Source organism: Chanos chanos, chromosome 10, assembly GCF_902362185.1.
Source record: "Chanos chanos chromosome 10, fChaCha1.1, whole genome shotgun sequence".
Lineage (NCBI taxonomy): Eukaryota > Metazoa > Chordata > Actinopteri > Gonorynchiformes > Chanidae > Chanos > Chanos chanos.
The window spans coordinates 30882594-30909222 of NC_044504.1; the positions used below are offsets into that span (position 1 = coordinate 30882594).

The 26629-nt window shown below is 38.5% G+C and overlaps 1 protein-coding gene across 1 annotated transcript; it reads right to left on the reverse strand.

Annotated features, from left to right (window-relative positions):
- Positions 1-5024: 5024 nt before the first annotated feature.
- On the reverse strand, positions 5025-14595 carry ralba (v-ral simian leukemia viral oncogene homolog Ba (ras related)). The gene is made up of 5 exons (XM_030785868.1): positions 14509-14595; positions 6177-6341; positions 5755-5963; positions 5411-5588; positions 5025-5147 (listed from the first exon to the last, which is right to left on the reverse strand). The coding sequence occupies exons 2-5, from the start codon at positions 6288-6290 to the stop codon at positions 5025-5027; spliced, it is 624 nt and encodes a 207-aa protein (XP_030641728.1). The 5' UTR covers positions 6291-6341; positions 14509-14595.
- Positions 14596-26629: the final 12034 nt, after the last annotated feature.

Consider the following 26629-nt stretch of genomic DNA (forward strand, 5'->3'; position numbering starts at 1 on the left):
GATGCAATCACCTCACACCTCATTGCAGATCAATACAAAGCATTTCTGCCCCCTGCTTTCCTCTCCCTCACGCACCTCAATGAACAGCCTTAGGAAGCAAGGCCCCTGCATCCTCCATGCTGCTTCCCATTTCAATCTTCACCACTGGTCACCATACTGCACATGCATCTGTACGCAAGATATGAGAAATGGGTCACCTTCAGAAAAATATTGTCTCTCTTCCATTCTTTCTTTTCTCTTTTTCAGAGGCCTGCAAGCGTGGAGACCAAAAGGAGAACAGTTTCCTGTTTTTTTTCCCTGTTCGTTTGTTCTTCAGTTCATCTGAATTTTTACTGTCGATGCTACTCTGAGATATTCTGATTCATTTCAAATATTTTTGTAGCATTAAATCATTACCATTGAGTGATGTTCATTAATGGAAACAGATAAATTCTTCCTTTTGGTATTAAATGGCAAAGCTGATTCGTCCCTCTAGAACTGTATCCCAGAAAACATGAAGTTTTCTAAAGAACATTTTGCTCCAATTTGAATTCCCTTTTCATTACCAAAGTATGCTATGACTGCCACCTAGTGGTCCACAGTGGTGCACATAATTCTAGAACAAGGTAAATATAGCTCATATAAAACAAATTATCAGCCAGAATAGATTAAATAGATTTCATCTGCATCCAGTAGTGGGTCATATACTTTGTCTATGAATCACAAACTAAAAAGTCGTGGTTATTATTCCACTGACAGAAAAGAACGAGAGACATTCACAAAATCCTGTTACTAAAGTTGTGCAGGTACGGATTTGGGAGAGGTGTAATTAAAGGCGAAGAGTTTGCAATAAACCAGGCTAATGATCCTGGCAGACAACTGGGACATAAATGCCACAAACTAATGAATCACTTTAGATTTGACTGAAGTCAGCTAAAATTAGTCAGCCGGAAATTAGTGGCCCACATCCTATTAAATTTATGTGCCAGGTTTAATGGTTTAACTTTCACTGGTAAATCTGTGAGCCCTGCAAACACATTAGTTGTGATGAAGTTAATAACCTTTTGTCTTATTTGTCCTAATCTCTGGAGTAAAGAGCCTAGGTCTTACAGGGCCATGGAAATAACATATTAACCTTTATTCTATCCGTCACGTTAAAGCAGAGCACACACACTATCACACCAAGATTCACGTAATTCAGGTGATTCTGAATGTAATTCACAGATGAACTTCAGAGAGGAAGGCTTTTGTCTTGGAGAATCATACACAGCTGAACTGTGTTCTTTCCACGGTTGGGTCCCTACTACTTTGAACTGATGAGATAAATCAAAACTTGCTGGAGAGCTGCAGCATACCACTATCTGGTCTGTTGTGTACTGAGCTTACAATGATTTAACATTGTTTCTTGATAATAACTACATGTCGACATTTAAAAAAAGATGAGTGTGATGTACAACAAAAATGACAAAAACAGCTTTTAAAGGAGTAAAAAGGTCTAAATGTTGTGTAGTTTTTTTTTATCAAGATCCCACTTGAGTTTAGTAAACTGCCAAACATGGAACTAGAGGTGAACGGTATGAAAATTTAATACCACGATTATAGTGACAAAAATGATCACGGTTATCAGTATTATCACGGTATTGATAAAACGTGCTGAAAATGTCCAAAAAGTACTGATACACAAACTGAAATAATTTCACCAAGTTTCATATTGAAAACAGCAGCACTATGCACTTTTTGTTTGCATAAACTTTAAAATAATAGGCCCACTGTTACTGTTGCTAAATACCCACATCAAAAGAAGGCGATAGGCTAGCCTACATCTATTCTGTCCGTTGAAATTAATTTACTTACAATGGCCTATTTGGTCTTTTATAGATGGCATTACTTTTTCAGGCTACAAAAACACTCTACAATGAAGTGCAGATACGCGTTTTTAAATGCAAAAGTTAAGCTACCTGGTCCAACATTCCCATGCATGCCTCCAGTTGCTTAAATGAGCTTGTAAGGAAGACGTGAATATCTGAGTGAGGACATTAATGATGCATTATTCATCGCAAATCAAGCGCAAAATTCTAATAATCTAAGTAGGCCAATTAAGACTAAGTAATAGAAAGCAAGTAATGTCAACACACAGTATCCTCCCTGTCCACACTAAGCACGATATGTTTGAAAACGCACAGATATGACAAAAATAAAAGTAGAAATACTTTTGCTAATAATTAAATTATCCTAGAAAAAGTTAAAATCTCCTTTCTAAACAATTGTTAAGTGAGAGTAAAATAGTTACTCACTTATACTTTACAAAAAAGGTTGTCAGTTTAACTGTACTTAGAGTACTATTTTTAGCAAGAGTACCTCTACTTTTACATTCTCCGTTTAGCCCTTCCGTCTCAAAACGTTGTCGTATGGTTCTGAAACACAAAGGAAAAACGTCGTTTCAAAACATTCTGTTGTGTGGGTATAGCCAAACAGCGTTCTCCGCCACCTTAAAACGATACTTTTCGAAAACGCTCCCTAAGGTTCGCATTGTAATGTGGACAGGTAAAACGGAGAGTTTCAGAAATTAAACGGCAATGTGTCTCGGCGGTCCGATCGCCCAAAACGCATTTTAAAACCAGGTGTAAACAGGGCCTATGAGATATGGTTGCCATGACACTGATAAAAAACAAACCCAGGTTACATGCTGCCCCTGCGTACCTGCATCTAGTAGAGTGTTGGCAACTGTGGTTGATGCTGGACAGTATTTTACGTGAGTTTTTCAAAGTGGTTGATCACTGCGGTAATCAACCACGGTTTTAACGATAATTAAAATGTGTAACGGTAATACTAACCGTCGGGAATTTTACTTTGGTTTATAGTAAAACCGGTAACCGTTTCATCCTTGCAGGGACCATATGTGAACTAAGCAACATGAGAAATATGAGGCATGAATTGGCCACATTGACTGGGCAGCCTTTAGTGTAGGCTTAAAGGATTAAATGTGGAAATGAAAACAGCATGAAAAAGCCCATGAAACCACACAGATGCAATGACAGTTTGAAAAACTCTTAGGCCTCCCTCCAGAGCTCAGAGTTAAAAGTTCATTCAATCTATCTGCTCATCGTTTCAAACTGTGGTGTGTAATGCCATTGTTCTAACCCATAACCCATTATGCTCAGATCCATGAAATTATTTTTTGTTGTTCTGGTGAAACAGCCGAATGCGACGCCATCCAGCTATTCCTTTTTTACAACAGCATTTCCATTGTCATAATGTATCACTGAGCTGTTGTTTCAGTTAGCCAATAACCACATCTTACTCAACCAAGTCACATTGGACATTGCTAAGTGTTTAAAGTACGTGAAGTTGGTTAAAACTATTGAATATCGCTTTATTTTTTCATCAGTCTAACACTTCCCATCTCACCCCGCCATTGACTGAAGCAAACTGTATGCATGTCAACATTACCACACTGTGTTCAGGAGGGTACTACGCGCATTGGAAACTTCTTGTGTGCTCAGCAACCTTTAACAACAGGTTTGCAAATTATTCAAAGTATAGCTCTATTATGTTTATCTCTCCCGTTTTAGAAAACTGATCATAGAGGAGGGTTACTTTCCCTTTGGGCGGTAAAATCCCACTTGACTTTACGTTTGATTGATGTACTGTATGTGACCAGGTGAAGTGTTTTCATAAACAGTTACTCTTTTTTTGTGCAATGTGTAGTGTCACAGAAAGACCTCTAGAGGGAGCCATTACCTCAAATGTTCCGTAAAGGGTTTCATATCGATGCAGAGTATACTACTTGACCCTCATACATTTAAGGTTTCATTTGTGCTACACGTAGAATATCAAAAAGATTTCATTATGACAAAATGAGGAGCTTGTTCAAGGATACAAAGAAAGAAGAAAGTTTATTTGGCAACACACTTTCAAGTCTCTTTTTCTTTTAACAGCCATTGAAAACAGTAATACAAACTGCTTTCTGTAGCTTTGAAGTGTTCAGTTGAGGACACAATGTTAAAAAGGCATTAACAGGGTTTCTGTAAAACTGTTGCATGGGTATGGCAGATAATTAAATCAATAGCACACAATGACCAATCCCTCACCACAGTTGGATAGCACATATGTCTGATTACATTTTGCTCACATACACTCCTCTTGCTGAGGGACGGTGGCAATATCACAAAGTTTCTACAAAAATATGCAGTAAAACATTAGAAAACATATGCCTGAAGGCAGTCACTTCATCGCTGAAAATGACAAGTTACTAATAAATAGTCCTAATCTCTCTCGTTGGAGTGTCCATCTAAAAACAAATGTTAGAGGCAGTATCAGTCCATGCTGTACATAGCTCTCTCTTGTGGCACATCTATTTAGTGTTCCTTTTGTATGATGATAACAATGTGTGCTTTTTATCTGAATGGCTCATTGTCGTCCAAAGCTGACTTCTACTATTCCCTTTTTTGAAGAGAAATAAAGAACACCAGAGGATGCATAAGCTGCTTTTACTCATAAAAACAGCATCTGACTCATAATCAATAACAGACATAGAAAAAGCATGAAAAATAATTTGCAAATAATGAAATTAGACACTATGTATGATTGCTCGCCTTCACGTGCGACAACTTTAAAAAAAAAAAAAGGAGAGAGAATTTTGATCACTGCAAGATTTAAGTAAATCTTACAGCCAAGCCTGGACCACATAGCGAAGTAAAGATCTATTTTATAGAGGGAAGGTTAGTGTTGGGTACAGTGTGGTCGCTTCTGTGTTATGAAGTCCTAAAGTGCAACAGTCGTTTAAGAAAAAAAATAGTCATACAGTGGTTACGGGCCATAAAAAAAAAAGCATCCACAATATATGAACTAATACATGAAAAAAGGAATGGGAGGTTGTGGTTGTGATGAATCCTATTGTGGTCAGTATAATAAAAATTAAAAACGCTAACTTCAGTTCTGATTTTACAGAACAAAAAAAAAGATGATTTCTGATTTTTTTTTTTTTTTTTTAATATGTCCCTCAAAGTAGCAAATAGCACTAGTGTTTAAAAAGTCTTTGAATTTCAAAGTAAACAGCATCGTTCTTTGAAGCTCTTCTTGCTCTTCTTGTTCTTTCCCTTCCCATTTTTGTCCTTGTTTTCTGACATCTTTTTGGCTCGCACCTCCCTCATGAGATCAAAAAACACCTTTGGAAGAAAACAAGGGGGTTGATTTTACCGTGATCAAAACTTGTTGACAAAATTTCGAGTAAGCAATGCCTTGCAGTAATGTTTCAAATCAATATATAAACATAAACAAAAGAACTGTGCAAACAACAACTGAGACAAGTTCAAACTGTGTGCACGCAGGCCCACTCACAAGTACATGTGCTCACACACCTACACGCAGAGACACAAACACAGAAGCAGACGCAGACACATATGCGGACACAAACACACACACAACCAACCTTGTCCACGTTGGCACGTGTCTTGGCCGAGGTCTCTACATATTGTACGCCCCACTCCTCTGCTTTGCCTCTGGCTTCATCTACCATGACCTGCCTGCGATCCTCCAGGTCAGACTTATTGCCAACCAGCAACAGAGGAATCTTATCCTCTTCCGCTTTCACCCGCAGTATCTGCTCCCTGTCACACGAATAATCAAGACAAAGTTGGTCGGTTCAGTGTAAATTACACTCTGATACCTTTTCTATTGTTTTCAATCTTAACATTTCTTCTTGAAATAGCTTTCTGTGAACATCTTTTCGTTGTTATTGAACGATCCTACAAGCTACTGAGATGGAGTACGCACCTGAACTCAGCAGTGGCTGTAAAAGACTCATGCTCAGTAATGGAGAAGACCAGCAGAAAACCCTCCCCACTCCGGAAGTAATTGTCTCTAATAGCCGCGTAGTCCTCCTGCCCAGCCGTGTCAAGAATGTCAATCTGAACCTCCTCTCCATCCAACACCACCTTCTTCCTGTAGCTGTCAGCTTTTGTGGGCTCATAATCCTCAACAAACTGAAGAGATAACAAACAAATACATATGCATTTGCAAGTTAAAAGCTGTCTTTCAGAGAACGCGACAGTGCTAATCCTCACTGCGGCAGACATTTCTGTCTGGTCATTTGTGAGCTTTAAGGTCCCCCCCCCCCCCCCCCCCCCCCAGCTTCTTTTAAACATGGCTCTGGGTAATGTAGTCCATTACAATTTCACAAATCTTCTCATACTCACCTCGTCATACATAAACTGTAGGGTGAGAGCGGATTTGCCCACGCCACCACTCCCCACCATGATGACCTTATGCAGGGCCAGAGAGCTCTGGTTCTTACCCTTGTTGGCTGCCATAGCTGGTTACCTCTTTCACCACACAATGCCCAAACCTTCTCTGACAACCACCTGTGGAGACAAAGACACAATTTTGTCAGACACTCAGTAGGTCAAGTATATGGAAAAAAAAAATCTCCAACACATTCAAAGCAAGAAGATCTAATGTGTGTCTACACAACATGTCTTCCCAAAAGAGGCTAAGGGGCTACTCTACTCCTGAGAACCAGAGTGATGACATGTTCTACTGTTGGACCTTCAGTGTGAGGACAGGCATAGAGGCACTGACGAGAACAGTAATTTTCAGTTAGTCACGGACACAGTATGAGAGTTGTCTGATCATGGTAAAACCAGGCTTGAGGACAGAATATTTTTAAAAAAACAGCAACTGGTGGTTGACATGTGTAGAGAAGAATGGCATTCCTGAATTGACCTGAGCACCCCTTCACTTTCATAAGACTTCCCACAGTTCTAGCGACACCATATTTGGGTAAAGATATAAAAGTGGTTATAAATGAATATTTAAAATTTGTCTCAAACATAAAGCTCCTCTAACAACCTCTGAAACCTCAGTGCATAACATCTTATGACATAAATGGATGCAGTGCTGTACATGTTGTTTTAGTGTAACTAAGAGGTTTATCTAAATAAAAACACAATGATCATTTGTAAGGCCCAAATGGTATAAGGAACCTGTTTATGGATCCCAAATAATTCTGAGTAACATGGAATTTCATTTTCTTTAGCAGGCATGTTATGAAAATATTTCAAAACCTGGGGCTAACCTAGCAAGGGTCTCCTTAGAAACCCACAGTGGCATTCAACATTGATATGGCTTTGCAGAAATGACAAAGTGAAGAGAAACTCTATACAACAGATCTATATAGAAATCTATATAAATATAAAAAAACAATACCATATTTCATTACAGAAAGAGAACATCCATTAGCAGGTGAACATAGACAACCCCTGCTCTACTGTGAGGAATACACAGTATTGTTTTTACATGCCTTTCTAGATAATTTTACATTGTTATTGGCATTATAATGTAGCACACAACGATTTTCAAATGAAATAGTTAAGAATGTCAAATCATGCTCACAGATATGTGCAAATGCAGTTCCCATGTACCAGATTTCACTTCACTATAAACACAGACTTGCCTTTCCTGCCGTGCCTTCCACAAACTTCCCTAACGACAGACCTCTCTGCAACATGTCTGTATCAGTCAGGAATGTGAGATTGCAAAAGCCACCCCCCCCCCCAACACCCCTTTTCATACTGATCTGTGTAAGGGGGGGAAAAGGCATGCAATATCTTATGTGCAAATCTTTAGGTACGGCCAGATATCATAAACAACTTTGATTTTCTGAAAATCTGATCAGTCTCCCAATGTTTGCTCATAACAGATCCAAGTCTCTCCAAGAAAGGCAACAGCTGTTCACATATATTAACCGCCTTTTAACTTGCAAATTCATGTGACTTTTCATATATCTTTCTCAGTCCTCAACTTCTGAAGGACATATATCTTTTGAAGACCCCGCATAACTCATGGAACTTTTACTGTCAATGGTGTCAGAGTTTATTAATTAATCACTGCCCGAATGGAGTTCCATTTAGATTGGTCTGAAAAAAGATAAGAACACACAGCAACCTTAAGACAACATGGAATGCCATGCAAAGCAGTGATATTAATTACAGTACCCAGTGGTTTAAGAATACTTCAGAAATTGGTCAATGAGAACATTACATAAACCCAACTAGCAAATGAGCGACCAGGGGGGAGGTTTTTTTTTTTTTCAAACTGCACTTCTGTGAGCTGGAAAGGAGTACCTGGCCCGTTGCTTCCTCCTATTGTTCTTGCTAATCTTAACAAAGTGGAGACTGACTAGGAAGCTGCAACACCATACAGGAAGAGGCTATCTGCAGCACAATCTGCTGACCAAAGCATTTTGTAAGCATGTAATTTGGACATTCACTCACTCAGTCACACACACCAGCCAACATAACTGAAACCAGCTAACACGAGCACTTTAACCAACACCAGCCAGAACCACAAAAGCCGCAGAATCAAAAATGTTAGCAGCAAATAACTTGCATTGAAACATAATCATAATTACTGTTCGTGCCACACAGCTCCTGAACTTTAACATATCAGACAAACTGAAGTGCAAGGGACACAGGCGATGGAGGTGAGAGGTGGAAAAATGAGCCTTATTAGCCTTATATGAAAAGGGAAAATTCAACAACTTTTATTCCATGCCTTATCTATGGGAACAGCAGTAAGAGGTAAATGGAGGACAGTCATGCTGAACTCATAGCGGCTATGACCTACATATGGCACTTCATTTTCATGGGCCCTCTGGCAAGAACCTGCTAAAATATACATGACGATAGTCCTGGCTGGAGGAATTCATTAAGATTCCCCAGGCACCAGGGCCTGAGTAGCATGTAGCCCACGTTCTTACACATTCTCACACTCACACAACACATTACCCACCGAGCTGCCGGTAGCCAATAAACAGTCTTTGACAGTGTCGACAATGAGCCTTCCTACAATTGGTAAGCAAGAGCAAACTCTGACTAGTGCTGTAACTGAGTAAAATACTAATTCCCTGCCTGTTAAGGCAAATCCTCCAGTGTCAGGAAACAGGGGGAATGGCATCCTTCCTGTCAGGCATATGGAAAAAATGTAGAGGCAAGGGATGATGATTTCATCCATGAGTTTTGCTCCGCCCGTGTCGCCGTATCTGCCAGCTGAAATGCCGCACGCTGATCCACTCGACCTAACAGCCTCTCTTATGGGGCAGAGTGATAACAGGAACTCTGGGGACCATCAGAATGCATGTGAAGAGCCTGACTCAAGACGCAAGGCAGGGCGGGCATAGCAGGTGATACCGCTTTTGGAATGCAGCCAAAACAGATTAGGACAAATTCAGACTGCTTGGTTTAACTGAACATAACAGGATTCCAGACTGGTGCTAAAAGGAACAGGGCTACTGGCAGTGGAATAATTTACATTACAGGGCGGTTTCACTGATCATGAACAATGATCAGGAACATTGTGGAGGCAATATTAAAGCTATTAATAAAACAAAGACAAAGTGCCTCTAACATGTATCTAACACATGTGATCAGATCAGGTTATAGAATACTTCATCTAGCATTAACCTTACTAGCTTAACAATGCAGCTGAGTGTTGATAAAGAGAGAGGAAGTGGAAAAAATGTCGTGTACACTCAGTGTCATAACAAAAGAGAAAAAAAAAAAATCCACCCCAAAAAATGTCATGACAGTTCTATTTGGCCTTGCCTGATGCATCACTCTCAAAAAAGATCCCAAAGATGAGTGTTGTTGGAACCAGTCCATTAACCTTTTAAACAGCATTTGACCATTCCTAAATAACAGTGTGTACTGGTCTAGCCGGATTCCAGAGAGAGAGAGAAAAAAAAAAAGTCAAGGCTTTTTCGCGAGAAAAAAATAAAAGCAAGAGAGGAAATATCTTAGCAGCAGGAAACCAGATGACTTTCACTTCGCTCATCTGGTTTGTTTGGGCCTTCCTGGCCAAAGCTGATGAGAAAAACAGGAGAATGACTGGGCCAAGGCCTACTCCGGCATTAAAAACATCCCTCTTTCCCATTCACCTTACCAAGACTCGCTCAAGAACCTGTACACTTCCCCTTGCATTCGTTCACTTCCCTTTAGCCTGTGTTCGAGCACAGGGTCGAGCACAGTGCACAGCTCATCTTCATTTGTCTTTCTCTACAATCTGCAGCAATGCCAGCATCATAGGAGATGGCACAAAGAAGGAATCAGAAGGTTGAGCCGCAAAGTCAGACGCTAAAAATGTTCTAAGCAACGTTTGATTCCACTGGGCTGCGTTGAAGTGAGGCAGGCAAACAGACTGCGTCAAGTACCAGGGGATCCTGATGGGACTCCCAACATGATTCATAGTAAGAGTAAAGAGGTCATACTGTGGTTCCCAAGTGGTTTGTCATTTAAAGAAAACAACCTCCACTGGGGTGGGCTCTCCAAGGGAGAAAAATTGCTGTGGCACCAGTTTTGACGACACCATTACATAATACATCAATAGATCTAAGAGATCCACAAAGTCAAACAGAAAAGTGTAGGAGAAGGGAATTTCTAAGGGAGTATATAGATACACACCCTTCCTTTTAGAAAATTAAAGATACACAGTCTATAATTTTGAAATGTCTGAATTAGAAGAGCATGCCTCTTGTATCTTGTTTTCTCAGTGACAATGTTCACTGAATACTAACCACCCCACGCAAACAGAGGCCTTATTCAGAGACTGAGGCAAAAGGAGCTGAATTAAGACTCTAACCTCTTTCACTCGGAGGAACCTGGCAAAATGGTTAAAATGCATCCCAGAATTGAATGAGTGAGATCCATCAAATAATTCTTAAATCCACCCTGTGACAACAGGGAACAGATTTTTCACACATACTAAGTAAAAGCCAGTCACTGATAAAGACTGTGATCTCCTCACATTTTCATTTAAGATGTGCGTGTGATGGTGCATCAGGCTGTGCTTTTGTTGAGAAACTTGGGCATGGGGATAATGATCAAGAGTGTTCTGATGTGTGATTTGTGACTACTGCGACGAATGCAGGATTCATCTAACATGTTCCCTGAAACAAAAATGCACTTCAGATTTTACCAGCAGCAAGTCCAAGCTGAAGAGCAGTAAAATATCTAGAGACACTCTTAATGTCCTGACAACTCTTTTACAAAAATCTTCATGTGAAGCATCAAAGTGTTTAAAATGACACAATATTTAAAACATCTCTACACTACAAAAGAGAATCTTTTGTCTGATGCTTTGTGCAGTCCCTAACACAACTCAAAAGAAAGCGAAACATAATTATTTCAAGCACTGTCTCCTCGGATTTTGTGTAAGAGAACGATGAAGACTTTGTGAATTTGACAATCTAACAGTGGCCACAACATGGAAAGAGGTAAGAAAGAATGAAACAGACATACTTAATAACCTTTGTAACTTCTACTGGACAAATAAAATGTGTGTGTGATTTAGTGTAACTCTACTTTTTCTCTGTGCTTCTTTTTTTTTCCAACCTCATGAGGATTTGTGTTTACGTCAATATTATGCCTCAAATGAAACTCAAAACATCTTTCAACTTCATTAAGAACATGTTCTGCTTAATACAAAGTGAGCAGCAGAAAACTGTGCATGGTCAGTGTTTGCAGGGGAAGTGGAAGAATGGTTTGTGGGTGATGTTGTCTGGTAGGGTCACATTTCAGTTTCCTCTAGGAAAATCATACGACCTCCTATACTACACTTGAAATGGGAATCTTTAGTCAATATATATGTATACATTACATCAAGATAATGCCAATACATAAGACGACAGGAAAAACAATGCTAACTTTCTAGGTCAAGCAATAACTGAAATGAACCTCAAGTGCAGAAGAGTGCAGACACCACCTGCATGTTGGTGAAAGAAAAAAAAAGATGTTTCTTCTTCTTCCTACTTCTTCTCTTCATGACAGGGTCAGCAGACTGTGAGTCTAAGCTGAAGTAAAACAGATATTACGGAACTCTGTGATATCCATGAATTATGGAGAGACATGTTTATTCCTTGGGAGAGTACTCAGATTCCCATGAGAGTGCACTGGTTAGCACTGAGAGAATTCATCAAAACTGACAAATGCATGCTCAAATACCTTTTAATGCATTTAAACAAACCCAAACAATTCGCCTAGATCTCTCTCAGAGGAAATACCCCTGCAGATATTTTTTTTTCCCAAAGATAAGCTACAGGCACATGAAGAGCTATGGAAAAATAGATTAACATTTTTCTTCAACAACAACATCTCTCAAAAATATACCAATATTCTAGGAAACAGTTTCATACTACATGACAGGTCACAGAGGCATGATAAACTCTCCTGAACCCACCATACACTGTGTTCAAATGAATCAAATGACACAGATAGTACAAAAGAAGCAAAATGATCTCAGAGACATGTTGCAAAGATTTTTTTTTTCTTACCAATCTCTATCAGATAAAATTCACAAAATTCATAATTTTACAACAGCTTCCTAAAACAGGAAGCAACTGTGGAATGACTCCAAAAATTCAAATCTTGGTAAAACTTCAAAAACAGCACAAAATCCATTCAATGGTTTAAACAGAATAAAATGAAATACCTATAACAAAAATAAGAATTACTACGCCTTAGTACATATTTACATACAAAAGTTTAAAAAAAAGGTTGTTTCTCAAAAGACGCAAAAACAAAAATATATTCAATAATATTTTTTGAACTACTGACTTAATCACAATGTGTATTACAATATCGAACAATTCATGTGTGGTGAGCATTGTGCATGTTGACTGATTTGGTTGTTTTAACAATATACTAAGCCAAGAGAAATCCACCTCAAAGGTAAATAGAGACTTGTATCACACGCTCCACCACGAAGGACACCACATGATAGCATCGCGATCTATAAAAGGGCAAACAATCAGCTCTACAGGAACAGAAAATAAGAATCTGGTCAACTAGGCATGTTACTAGTAACTTCCAGCTGATAGGCTGCATAACAAGGATTAAAATGTACTACTCGCTTAGGATGAACAGATTACAATGTAATGAAAATATCATGTCTTTTACACCTAAAATTAAAAAAAAAAAAACAAGGTGTAAAAGATGCATCACAAACCAGAGCTACTTTTTTGCAAAGTTGATCCTATTTAGGAGGCACATGGCACATGTCTTTTATTGGTCTCAATTAGTTTCTTAAACAGAGTGTGTTAAGGAACAGCTCTTCAGACCAGGTTCTAGCTCCTTGCCTTGTACAAGAAAAAAATCAGGAGCGCTTTGACCCTGCCCACAACCACCGGTGATAAGGGAACCATAGCACAGCTCCTGTATACGTCATGTGCCTCCTGTTCGAGGGAGAAAGGTTACACCCGCAAAACACAGGTATTCAGCGCCAAACAAGAAAGAGTATGCTCCAATCTACCATACAAAACAAGCCCATATCCCCATACATGGTAACACACTGGGCTAGTGTATGAGCAGAGATAATAAAGTTGACAACGACAGTATGTTTTATCATAAATTGACCGGTAAAATGTCACATTCCTGCAAGAATTAAAGTCACACAAACCTGAGAGAAGAAGGACACCATATTTCCACACCCTAATGCACAACAACTGAATCATGTGGACATAACAGACCACAGAGTAGCTGACCAAACAGATTTTGCTCTAAGCATAAGGGCCAACAAGACTGTCTAGCGTTTCAAGGACAAAATGCATGTGGGATACAAGGGCAGAGGGAGTATTTACATGAAAGATTTGAGTTGTACATAGAATAAGTTATTATTTCTAAGACATTATACCTCATACACACAAAACATTAGTCTCACTAGTCTTTGGGATGTATTTCAATAAAAAAAAAAAGCTGGGTTCAAAAGCTGAATGAGCTAAATCCAAGGTTTAGTGGTCTTAGCATGCCAGAGGATGTGACAGGAATATGGATAACTGTCTTGTCAGTGGGGCTACACCCACACTTCAGTTTTTAGTGGATGGGATTTCCCTAAAAGACAACCTGTGCTGACTACAGCAAAAGCAGAAGTACCTTTAAAGCACTGGAAGAGTATCTGGTGGAGATACATCTATCAGCATATCATTCAAAACATCGTATTACTGATAGGCTATATCACACTATAAAGCAAAAACAAAAGAAAAAAAATCTGTTAAGGTAGCCCTACCGCCCTTAAGACTCCCGCAAACCGCTTCGCTCCAAAAACCCTATAAAAATAACTGCTGTAGCCAGTAGTATATTGATAAATGCATTTTCCATGGAAACAAGAATAACAGTATCTCATTCGGGTAAGCGAGGTTGCTCTAAACAGTCTATCACTGGTTCCGACACGACAAATGTCATAAAAAAAGATAATTATCCAGCGAGGCCACTCGTTCTGTCCCACTTCCAACATAATAGCTGACAATCATACCCATAAATATTATCTATATTTGGTTAAATTAACTGATCAGGAAGGTGTGCCCCTTTAAGTCAGGAATAATGAAGGTGTTTTTAAATGTCATTTAAATGACGTGCGCCACAACCAGCAAAATTTGTCTTGGAAGAATTATTGCACTAAGTAGTCCCCGTCTAAGGATTATGCGGGAACTTAAGCAATTCGAAAATTACAAAAACGAAAGAAGACATTGTAATATCTTACCAAACTGTGACTCTGACGCCTCAGTGCTCTTAATGCTATCTTGATGATGGCATTAATGATGTGTAACCAATTCATAAAGCTCTGTTTCACTACTACCGACCGCTCCTACCAAACCCCACCCTCCGGATGTGCAGCAAGAAATTGAACAGGATATGATGTCATGAGTTGATTTCGTTTAAAGAGGTGTTTCAACAGATATTAACATTTAATATTATCGCGCTTATGTACGCTGCTTTGGCATCGGTCGGTCATTTACAAGGCCTCTGTGTTCACGCGAGGATTTTTATATGAATAACCTTTTTACTGAAATTGAATGCCAAGTAGCCTACACTTCTGAAAAACAGCTAATATGATTCTGAGAAGCCCTGGGTGTCTTTATTCCCGCTATGTCAATGCATTTTTAAAAATCTCACAATTTGTAAACATGTCGCTCTTTGTAAAGATCTAAGGCTGACACTTCGTAGCAAGTTGCCTCAGATAGGTTCTGGTGTGATGGAGGTGCCCCCTGTTGATGGATTAAAAAACCTATAAACCATGTAAATAACCAGTGTTCAGTGACTGTTACTAAGCAAGACTACTGCCATTAGTACTAATACAACTTAATAATAATAATAGTAATAATAATACAATTAATAACAACAACAACAAGATAGACAGATAGACCTGCACTCATTAGACCCTTTTTAGGAAGGCTGAAAAGAAAAATCAGCTGTGCTGATTATCAAATACGTGCGAGCCAATGACTAAGCATGGAATATTTCTGTGTTGTAAAAATCACATGAATGGAATTGATGACCAAAGTCCGGGCCTGTATAACTGTAAAATGTTTACATCATGCTCTTGACATGTCTGGATCTGTTTAGATGAGAGCTGGTGATAGCTGTAGTTGAAATACAAATAGGTTGTAACGTAGAGATAGGCGACTTATTCTGACAGCATTCACAGCCTTCATTAACTTAATCTGAAGAATAAAATTACCTCGTGTTTGCACTACCTGTTAATTGTATATTACATTTCCATATTGAGTAAGTCTTCAGTCTAGGTATTTGAAAGAATATTTAAAGAAGCTTACATTTCTGTATATATGCGTCAGAAAGTTTTGATCTTTACGTCCTCTAGCAAAAAGGTATGCTGAAACGGTAGTGCGCGAATTTAATGAAGTCTGTCTTGCTGAATTCACTCACCAACAAACCACAGCGTTTCACTGCGCGCCAGCCCCCTTCCGGATCGCAGTGGGGCTTCAAGGGGAAGAATTGCCCCTCCCTTGATATTGTTCGTTATCCTAAAATATGCAGCTTGGAATAGTGAGAAAAGAAGTTAACAGAAGAGACAAAGTTTAAGATCTCAAGGTAAGAAAGCGTTATTTTCTTCGGAATTCGAAACAGCATGTGATGATAGCTTATGTATTACTTACATAATGAAATTTCAAAACAGCTGGTCGCGACTGCGTTGATGTTGCGACAGAATTGTCCACTTTTCCAAATTTACATTGCAATCACATGATCCCTGCGACACAACCGCTTTTAACTGTCATCATGAAGTTCAATATCTATATAAAGCTGCCAACATTTGTTAATAATAGAAGAGATACTATAGACTATCCAGTGAGGCTACCGATAGCGGATGTAAAGTAAATTGCTTTACGTTTTAAACATGTTTCATTGAGAACGTGGCTTCAGTGAAACTTTTCTTTTATAATTTATTTTAACTCTGATCGTTCCACACAGAGGAAGTAAACATGCGAGCAGGACAACGCGGCGTAATATAACGGGTCAAAGAAACGATTTTGTCTTTATCGTCTTGCTCCATCTGCTTTCTAGCAAGAGTTCGGTGAAGTTGGTTTTATCTCCACGTCTTTCTGGACAAGGAAGAAAAAAATCAAATTTTAGGTAAAAATACACGATGTTGTACTTGTTATTCTTGAAATCTAAACGACAGAAGCCAGTATAGCCATTATATTACTTTACTTTTACGAGACTAAATGTGTAACTATCACAGGAGAGGGTGGGGGAAATCCGCTCGTACCGTGTGTCCACGAATTAAAACGTACAGATATTGCTACTGTTATTAGCACTACCATTAGTACTACAACTACCACTATTAGCAGTAAAGCAGTAGTAGAAATATAAAAATTGAAACTTTGCATGATTGTCTTTGTAAATGCATGGTATCACAAGAGAGAAACTACTGAAAAGTAGAGCATGAACATAAGTTAAATAAAGACGTTTGAAAAAGAATACCACTGCCTCATATCGCCTAGTAAATGTTTTTCGTCCTTCTGCCTCTGTAACTTGGGTTAGTTATACCTCACCTGTAATCTGGTAGAAAAGGAAAGTTTCTAAAAGTCATCTGATTTTTCAAAAATTTGTAAAGTATTACCACTTACACTCCGAACTATCCATGAAGGCCCATACCCAACATGTAAAATATTACAGCAGCCCTCCCAATTCAATATTACAGTGATGGTTGGATATGGATTCGTTATGTATCGTGATATCTGAAGTATCATGATTCTCAAAGCATTGCGGTTTGACTGTTGTGGTTTTTTTGTCTTTCTTTTTGCTGAAAACAACTAAGTCCTGTTTAAAAGTGTTTATCAATGATAAACTTTGTCCCTAAAGATTTGACACCTTTTCCCTAGAGTAATATAATGATGGAGGCCAACGTTCAAATCAAGGACTGCATCTCTCAAAAGTAAAGTAAATTTATTGAGTTTTACTTAAAGAATTAACTTAGCGACATTCACACCAAAGTCATTTTGAACCACTGGTGATGTACATGAACTGTGAAGTCTCCTTGAAAAGTCTGAGTTTAGCTCCTAATGGTACTGAGTGGGATGCGTACATTTATTAGACGCGTTAATGCAATATCTTATCTTTCCATGATAGATTTTGCTGTTAGCCACATTCATTTCAAGCTCCTCATTGACTTTATCAAATCCAAAATGAGTCCAGCTTTGGAACTGAAGACAGTGCACTACATGAACCCGGCACAGAATTATTTTCTTTCTTACTGTCACTTCACAAAACAGCAGCTAGTTTCTCTCACCTAGTTGCTGAAGCCCCTAAATCTAACCATGTGCAAACAAGTATAGACTATGTATTATTACAGTAGAGTAAGTAATACATATGTGTACCTAAATTACATTTATGAGCTATTATCACAGCAACAAAAGTTCACATTGTACACATTAATTACTTACCTACTATAACAATACATAGTTTATACTTCTGGAAGGCCTTCAGTAAATTGTAGCTGTTATGCCAGCAGTCTTATAACTGTTACTTTGAAAATCCAGTTTTATCTAGAATTTTTGAAAATAAAATATTGATTTTCTATCAGTGTGGTGCTGTCCTCAAGAATCACGATTTGTAACTGAATCGATTTTCTCACCAACCCTATAAAATATATCAGACAGTACTTCTGCAGTAGACTAATTTAAGTAACAATTTTAGCTTTAGTGGTTGTTCTTGAGGAATAATGACTCTCTTGAGGACCACATGCTTTAATGTTTTGACTCTACTTTGACATAGAGTAGTCTAGTCAATCATCACAAAATACCTGCTCCGCAAAATGAATACAGGAAATTTAAGGCATGTTAATGAGAGGAAGTAGGAAGCAGGTCCTCCTGATACATTTAATAGTTTGACATCTATCTGAATCCTCATGTAAATTTGGCAGTGTTTTCACTATTGATGTTATCACAATGGACATATTATATCTGAATTAAGTAGTTCCTTACAGGAACTACTATTAACTGTAAATCCACAGTACTTTCATAAGTTCCTACATCAGACTAGATACGTGGAAAGCGAAGAGATTTGCAGCTACGCCATATTTTGTTTTGTTTTTTGAATAAGGTTATAGAGTTATTAGTATTTATGGACTAATTTCTGTTCAAACTCAACGTTCACCTTAATTTTGACTGGTGCTACAATTTTTATTCATAAATCCAGTGTCACTGATTTTCTTAAAAACGTCTTCTAAAAGGCACTTCCTGGACATTTTAGAGGAAACAGAGGTTTTAAAATACAGTGATTGTTGCAATAGTCTTGACACTCTCAAGAATTGCATATTTTATTGCTTAGCAAACAGATAAAGCCAAGACACTCCCTCTTGAGTGCTTTTCGTCCCGTGGCACATTCACAGCTGTACTGGATTAAAAAGAAATCATCTTATCAAGATTTTGAAATCAGTTACAGTTCATTAAAATGAAATTTGACTCAGTATTTCCATTACAATGTAATGTTGAAATGCATCCATGCAAACACCCCAAAGTACGATCCAGAGCTTGGCTGATTTAATGAACACCAGAACATAATCGTCCATTTTACAACAGTATCTGGTTTGAATCTGTGTGATTAAACACACAGTGGTCAAAGGATAGTTTCAGTAAACTCAAGTCCACAACTACCATCAGTCTACTTCTAATTCTACGTTACAATGTTTCATTTGTATTTTCACCTATTAAGTATATGCTAAGATACCACCATGTTATTGCTATGCTGTGGTTGATCCAATACTATTGCATAATGAGTTATTACACAATGAGACATTTAAGGTAGACTGGATCATCACAAGCCAATGTTCACACCCCCAAACACACTTGATAGCTAAGCCTCGCAGATCAAACACGTTCTTTCAACATAGTTAGTGAAAAGGTAAACAACCTGCTTAGAAAATGACCGTCACCTCAGTTGTATGGTGTGTTTTTGCTATATTGGCATTCATTGCTCTTTTGCATACAAATAAGCGAAAGGAATGTAGAAGGATGGCTTTGAAGGTTTAGTTTCTGTTAAGGTGATGAATTAGGTTGGGAAAGGTTAAGAACACTGACAGTTGCTAAGGATGGAGTGTTACTGACATTTTATGTATCCTTGGAGCATGAGATGATTCCATCATCAGTTATTTTTGACTAAATACTGGATCTTACAATTATAGCACGAGGCACTGGCTGATTGATGTAGTTTCTCGACCTATTGACCTTAAGTTACTCCAGTTTTTTGTTGCTGGCGCAAAGCTGTCATCAGATCAAAGGCCTGGAAACATTACAAATAGTATGGGACGGTGATCCATAGTATAAAAAATAATGAAATGGGCACAACTTAAAAAGCTAATATTATAATACAGAGATTTGGAAATTTGTCTTTCAGAGTCCTAAAAACTGATCAGGCATAAAGAACATGAGGTCATTAACCCACACTCATTTGTAAATGACTACCATCTAGCATTCCTCTTTTCTGTAAGGAGTCATGATTTGTGACCACCTTGAGCTGTGTCTCACAGGAAATTAGGAAGTGTCCAACTGACTCCAAGAGAGCACATCCGGTTCTTAAAATGAATGGGAATTATATGAACCTTTTTGCTTTGGAAAAATGACCAACGGAGTAAATGCAATCAACAAGAAGGAACACCACAATTTCACACGTAACTACAGAACAGTCAATGTTAATAGGTATGATAAAACAGCTCGGAAAACAGCTCAATGAAACTTTATGAAGCATCACGGGTTAATTGGTTATGTAGCAAAGATGTTCCATGGGACTAAGAGCTATCTGTCAGGAGCGATGTCCATGATGGTCACACGCTGTACAAATATAAACGCTGTTCACAAAAATGTAACAAAGCCTACTGGGAGAAGACTAAGGTAGGCGAAAACAGGCACGGCTACCACATTAGAAATTATGCTACATCTTATTGATTACATAGCCACTGCTAACTTTGACCATTAAATGATCTTAAATACAATGTAATAAAGGACCGGATAATTCTGGAGATAAGCATAATCGATAAGCCTGCGAGGCTAGCGGTGTAAATGTGAGTCACATTATGAACCACTTTATGTAAACCAGTCAGCCAAAAGCCGCGTAAGGTCAGAAATTCGAGGAGATGCCTGGATAATTAGGTTATAGCGATGTTCTACTGCAACGCAGACTTAAGTAAGGTGTGGGTGTCAGGTGAGCACTTCAAGTACTCGTGACTCGAGTGCGAGATCACTCTGCAGACGCAATATTAGTCATTGTTGTAGCAACCTTGCGGTCTCCATGTTCGACCGCGGATGTGCTCGTAATATATTTATGCCTGTTACTCGTGATTGGTATACTTTTGCCATTACTCAAACGTCCCTTTATTGCGTCAGTGATTATCTGTGCTTCGATGCCTCACACCTGGGAGCATATATACTCAGCCATCCTGCGGAATAATCCTTAGAAACACTATGAAGATTTTAAATTGATTTTCTCGTTAGGAGTGTCCAAATGATGTCCTGGAAGTCTTAGCATGAACCAGAGTAATAGAACTTGTCTGTGGACCCCTCTTCGGCAACATTCCCCTGCACCATGTAACCGCTACAAACACGCCTCTTGTGCCTACGAAGGAATTGTGTACTTGCTGGGAGGCAGAGAGAAGTGCTCACTGAAAGATTTCTGGAAATACAGTGTGGGTAGGTGGCTTCTCTTTTCAGTGGTTTATGATCATCTCTGAATGATAACTGAGCAGAGAGGTGAAAATCTGGTTTCTGTTATTGTAGTACGCGATGAGTGGACTGAGCTGGACAGCAGTAGTGAAAAGGCCCCAGAGGAACTGGAGGAGCACACGATGGTGGCACACGAGGTGACCTAAACTCAAGTATAGATTACCAATGGGATGTATGATGTAAAAACCAAGTATTCTGCAGTCATCCACTGCACACCTGGGAGCAGATATAATCAGCCCTCCTGTGGAATAACTCTTAGAAAGACTATAAAGATTTTTCATTGATTTTTAACTCTTCAGAACGGCATATTTTACTCCATAGTAAACATAAAGCCAAGGCACTCCCTCTGTTTGAACACCTTTCATACTCCAGCATGTTCACAGTTTAACTCGTTTTTTAATAAGTCATATTTCCTTAAAATGAAATCAAGATCAATACAACTTTGTTCATGTAATTTGTAACATTTTATGTACAAAGGTTCCTTTTTCTGTTTGTCTCTTAGGGACGTTTATATGTCTTTGGAGGACTGAGAGATTCAGCATACACAGGTTCAAAAAAGCCTCTATGGCTCTTTGACACAGGTAAGGACTAAGCAATACACTACAACAGTTTGGAAACAAAAGTGTGAGGGGGGTTTCTGTTACCAAGTCTTTCTTCATGACATTGTGTGTGTGTGTGTGTGTGTGTGTGTTTATCTAATATTTTATTCTTAAATGCCAAGTCTTTGTTTTAATTTCCTTTGCAGTTCAAGAGACATGGGAATCCTGGAAAGAACACAAATATATCTCTCAGGTACTGAATGCTCTAATAAACAGAGTAATGATGGGCAACGACGACACAAACCTGTGGTTATTCGTTTTTATTCAAACTAACTTTGCTTTATCTCTAATTCATACACGTATTCACAGTGTCGTTCCAAAAGTCAAAACAGTCATTTTTGTCAGTTTGAAATGTAATGTCTGTTTCTCATACTTTACAGGATGTCGGGCCAGTCAACAGAAAGGGACATAGTGCAGTGGCGTTTGGGTCTGCAATGTACATATATGGAGGCTGCATTGACATGAAGGGGTCTTCACAGGAATTCTGGAAATTTGACTTTGGTTAGTTATAATAATGAGGGTGTGTGAGACTTGGTATTACTACTTATACATTACTTATGCTTGTTCAAGGACATAACTGTTGGTATTGTTATCATATAGATAATGCATATTGTATAATTTGTTTGAACTGTTGGTGGTCAAATAATGGACAGATTGTGCTAAGTAGTTTGTCTCTCTCGCAGAGTGTTTTACACCGGCAAAAGAAAGGCTTTTTGTCTGGGCATGCCTAGCTCGTATACTCGACATACTTGATTATGATTTAACTACGCAGTCAAGTCAAGTCAAAACAAATAACTGCAATACAAACTATGTGGATTTTTTTCTTGATCTGGTTCAGCATTCATTAACTGCTGTTTTTGAATGGAATGTGCCATTTTGATTGATCGATCTTTGCAAAAAAAAAAAAAGGGGGCTTGTTGCATGTATGTTTCATTTTTAGACAAAAGGGTGTGGTCTTTGCTGAGTGGACCACAGGCTGAAGGTGGTCCTGGACCTAGACATGGTCACGCTGCTATTACTCACCAGGACTCCATGTTCTTGTATGGTGGCCTGAGAGGTCTAAAGGAGCAGAGGGACTTCTGGAAGTGGAGCTTCATCAACCAGACCTGGAGCTGCATCAAAGCCCCGTAGGTCCCACCCCCCCGCACCTCCAAAACCCAAAATCTGCCAGCTCGAGCTGTTGATCAGGCAATATGCAGATGCATTTGAATGATTTCACGCTCATTTGAATTGCTCAACAGAGAGGACAATTACACTGTGATTTGGAGCCTTTTCATTTAGTCAAGTAGACTTTTCATTTAGTCAAGTAGATTTTTTTAGCACAATAATTGCTGTTTGCATGCCTGTATATCTACTGTTTTCATATTTTTACCTTTATTAGGGTGGATTGTCTTCACATTTAAAGGAATGACCCCAGTTGCATTAACAAAATATCACGTATATTTGTTCCACACAATTTCGGAGACCACGACTCTTGGAATTTTACTTTCAGTAGTCCCGAAAACACTAGTGGACTGTGTTAAAATAAACATTAGCTATAAGTTCATGGATACAAAATGAGTACAACCAACAAAACATCATACGATATCATTTCAGAGAGAACTGACATTCTCTAATTGATGTTATACATTCACTGTGAGGGTCTTTTGTCACTCATTTTGGATTTTCACATGATGGCTTTAGTTATTTACTGTTCAAGTTCTCTTATAATATAGATGCACGCTCTGTTGAAAATGATTTCGGGTATGTCGACTGCAGTACAACAATATTTTTAAATTTATTGTCAGAGAGCTATGACAAAACAAGGGTTTGTGAAAAGAAGGACAAAGAAAGACTCTCTCATAATATTAATAACAAATTTTTAAGTCACGTAAGATAAAATGATGTGCCAAGGCTCATCTAACATGAAAGCTTGAGAGTCTGTATTGTCTACACAGTGGGAAATGCAAAGGAGCAGAGAGGTAACACTGATAGCTGGTCAGCTTTGATTTGCTTTAATTTTCCTTAACATTAACTGTACCTCTTTACTGCACCGTTGCTTAATGGTTATTGTTATTGCTTTGTGCTTTATCAGGCAAGCACTCACAAAATCAGTCATACTCTGTAAAAAACAAGGAAGCCTTCAACTGACATTCTTTCTTTATGGTTGTTTAGGAGTGCATAGATTTTAAATGTGTCTTGTTTTTCCTGGTTTGCGGTGCAGGTCTGGACCTTCTAAGCTGGTTGGCCACACTGCCAATGTCTACAATGACAGCGTGCTCCTATATGGAGGTGGTGAAACTCACAGCTCCCCAAAGAACTGCTTGTGGAGGTTCAGCCTGAGTACATTAACTTGGGAGAAGTTGCCCTCACTGCCTGGATCCATTCCGCCATGCCGGATCCACCACTGCAGCGTCGGCCTGGGTTCCAGTTTCCAGCCTAGTAGTGTGTGCCCTAGGGAGATACCCAACACACACAGCCTCAGTGGAAAGCTCAGGCCTTTTAAAAACAAGTGCTTCCCTTCCAATCCTTCTACATGGTTAGAGGATGCTATTGAGCTACAAGCATTGGATCTTGGGGATCCCAAGGCCCACAAAACCTCTTGTCAAGCTCTGAAGGAGGCTAGGCACCAAGGGAACTGCCTCACTTTTGAGAATAAAACTTTTTGTCAGAAATGGGACCGCGTGGAGAGCACAGAACAGGAAATTACTGACAGTTTACCGGATCTACTGCTCATCTTCGGGGGTAAACCCCTAGAAAGACAAGCTACTATCTCAGTGTGGCAGTTGACACTGGCAGACTTCTGACACGATGAGGAATTTTACAAAGGAATAAATGACTTTAGGAAATGATACCATTTGTCCTCTTTTAGAGGCCATACATCCTAATTAACATTTCTTAATCTGGGTTTACAGTAATTCTGTCATACTGTAGTACTTCAAAGCAGATGTCACATTGGCCCTTTACCTCAAGCCATGTTAAATTATGTTTATTCGATTGTGTGTAGATGATGATGTTGTTGGTGTGAGATACATTTTCCTGAAACGGTTCAAAAGATGCCTATACACATTTGTACAAAAGAATGTTTAATGAAAAATTCACAATGCAATGTGCAATGTAATAGCAATTTATTAAGCAGTTGGGTCCAAGCACACTCGAACAGTATTATTTTGAAGTATGTTTAGAGCTTAGTTCTTCCCTGTTAAAAACTAAAGGTATTTAAAAGCTTAGATTATTTCAACACATCAAACATGCTAATACCAGTTACATTCTGGGTGAGTTGTGATGCTAGAAACAACTGATTCTTGTAAAGACACCAAAAATTGAAATGCAAAATAAAACAAAGCAAAAGAATGTAAATCATTATATTACTAGTAACAAGTCCATGTTAAAAGCCTTGTGTAATGGTGATCAGTTCAGTCGGACACATAGAGTGCACAGGACTTTTGATGTTTTGTGACAGACGCTGGTATACAACACAAACACGTTTAGTTGTTACAGGATGTGTTTGTTCAGAATGCATTCCATCTGATGGAGGAATTCAAAGGGAGTCTCAAAGAAATTCTTCAGCAAAGTGATTTGTGTTAAGTTGGGTGACATAAGCCAAAACATTTTTGGAATTAAAATCAATTTACACAATATTCTATTTTTGTGAAGAATGTAAAATATAGCTATTTTGGTAACGTGATGCATTATTATTAAATTAACAAAACAAGACTGTACCTTTTTATTTTTGTTGTTCTGAAAACTTGCACTTGTTTTTTACATTGTAATACGAGAACACCCCATTCAAGGGTCATGTGATAGTCCATTAGTCCATGCTTTAAAGTACCACACGAGGGCGCTGCTTTACAAATAAAGTTGAGGCCTAAAAATCGTATAACTATACTGTATATTTGATGAGAATTATCACGAACAATTAATAATCACAAACAATTAATAATGTTAAAGTTAGAGGTGTTTATAAATATCAATTCTCAATTTAAAGTCATTTTAAAATTTCTCAAAGACATGGTCTCTTGATCTTAAACTATTCCCACTTTTGATGTCAGCAGGTTATGACTGAAAAAGGACTGGTACACGTTTAATGAGGAATCCAGATTAAGTATTTTGCAACAGTAGATAACTCAGGCTTCTGTTCTGTTTACCTGTAATACCAAAACAAAAACAGACGCACAGCCACTGCCCTTATCCGACTGTCTGGCGATGCAAAGGGTTTGAAAAATTAGTGCCGTAATCCAGTCAGTCATAATAGTCTACGACAACTCACTTGCCCCAGTAACCTAAATCAATGTATCGCCACTTGACTTTGGTGGTGCGTTGGTACCTAATTTTAGAATGCTTTCACGCCGCCGTCTGCTAACTCTCTTTAAAGATTCGTTTTCGACTCACTTTTGTGTGACTCGAAAATCAAAAAATATGGACTAAATGCGGGTGCTCGTTGCATTTAATTCTGTATTTACACTTTCGAGCAATTTAAAGTAGATGTAACTGTATCGCATAATGGTCCAGTCCAAATCATCCGTGTTAAACTGGTCTGGTCAGTGAAAAAAACACACGAGGCTATGACTGACAGGGCATTCTTAATAATGATATTTGGTCAAGCGATGGCGCTATTTAGTTACATTTTTTTCACATTCTTGGCTTATGTTTGATCAACAGATAATCAGTGAACATTCAGTAAGTCATACATTAATTGAAAAGTTAAGGTATTAAGACAGTATGAAGAATCATGATTTTCTGACGATTCAAAGTGTGTTGACAACGAATACAGTGAGTTTAACCCAAACTCCGGAGCAAAATAATCGTTAGAGAAAGTCAGGCAAACCAAGTAATTTCACGAAACCATAAGACAAAAGAAAGAAACATACAAATACATATCTGTTACATAAAAAATACAGGTACAGCAAGCCGTGAAGTGTCGCGTCGTGTTACAAACATTTTGGAAGCTTTTGGTAATAAACACCAGTGACCGGTGTAGTTCTTTTGTTTAATGCACCTTTTCGATCAGACAACTCACTAGTCTTGTAGTGTTGATTTGTGCTTCATAACAACTGACAATGCCTAA

Bases quoted from the DNA above. Each gene is read 5' to 3' on its own strand.
- ralba (XM_030785868.1), bottom strand. From the start codon at position 6,290: ATGGCAGCCAACAAGGGTAAGAACCAGAGCTCTCTGGCCCTGCATAAG. The intron at 5,964-6,176 runs GTGAGTATGAGA...TTATCTCTTCAG, and splicing joins TACAGTTTATGTATGACGAG to TTTGTTGAGGATTATGAGCC. The intron at 5,148-5,410 runs GTTGGTTGTGTG...TTTCTTCCAAAG, and splicing joins CACGTGCCAACGTGGACAAG to GTGTTTTTTGATCTCATGAG.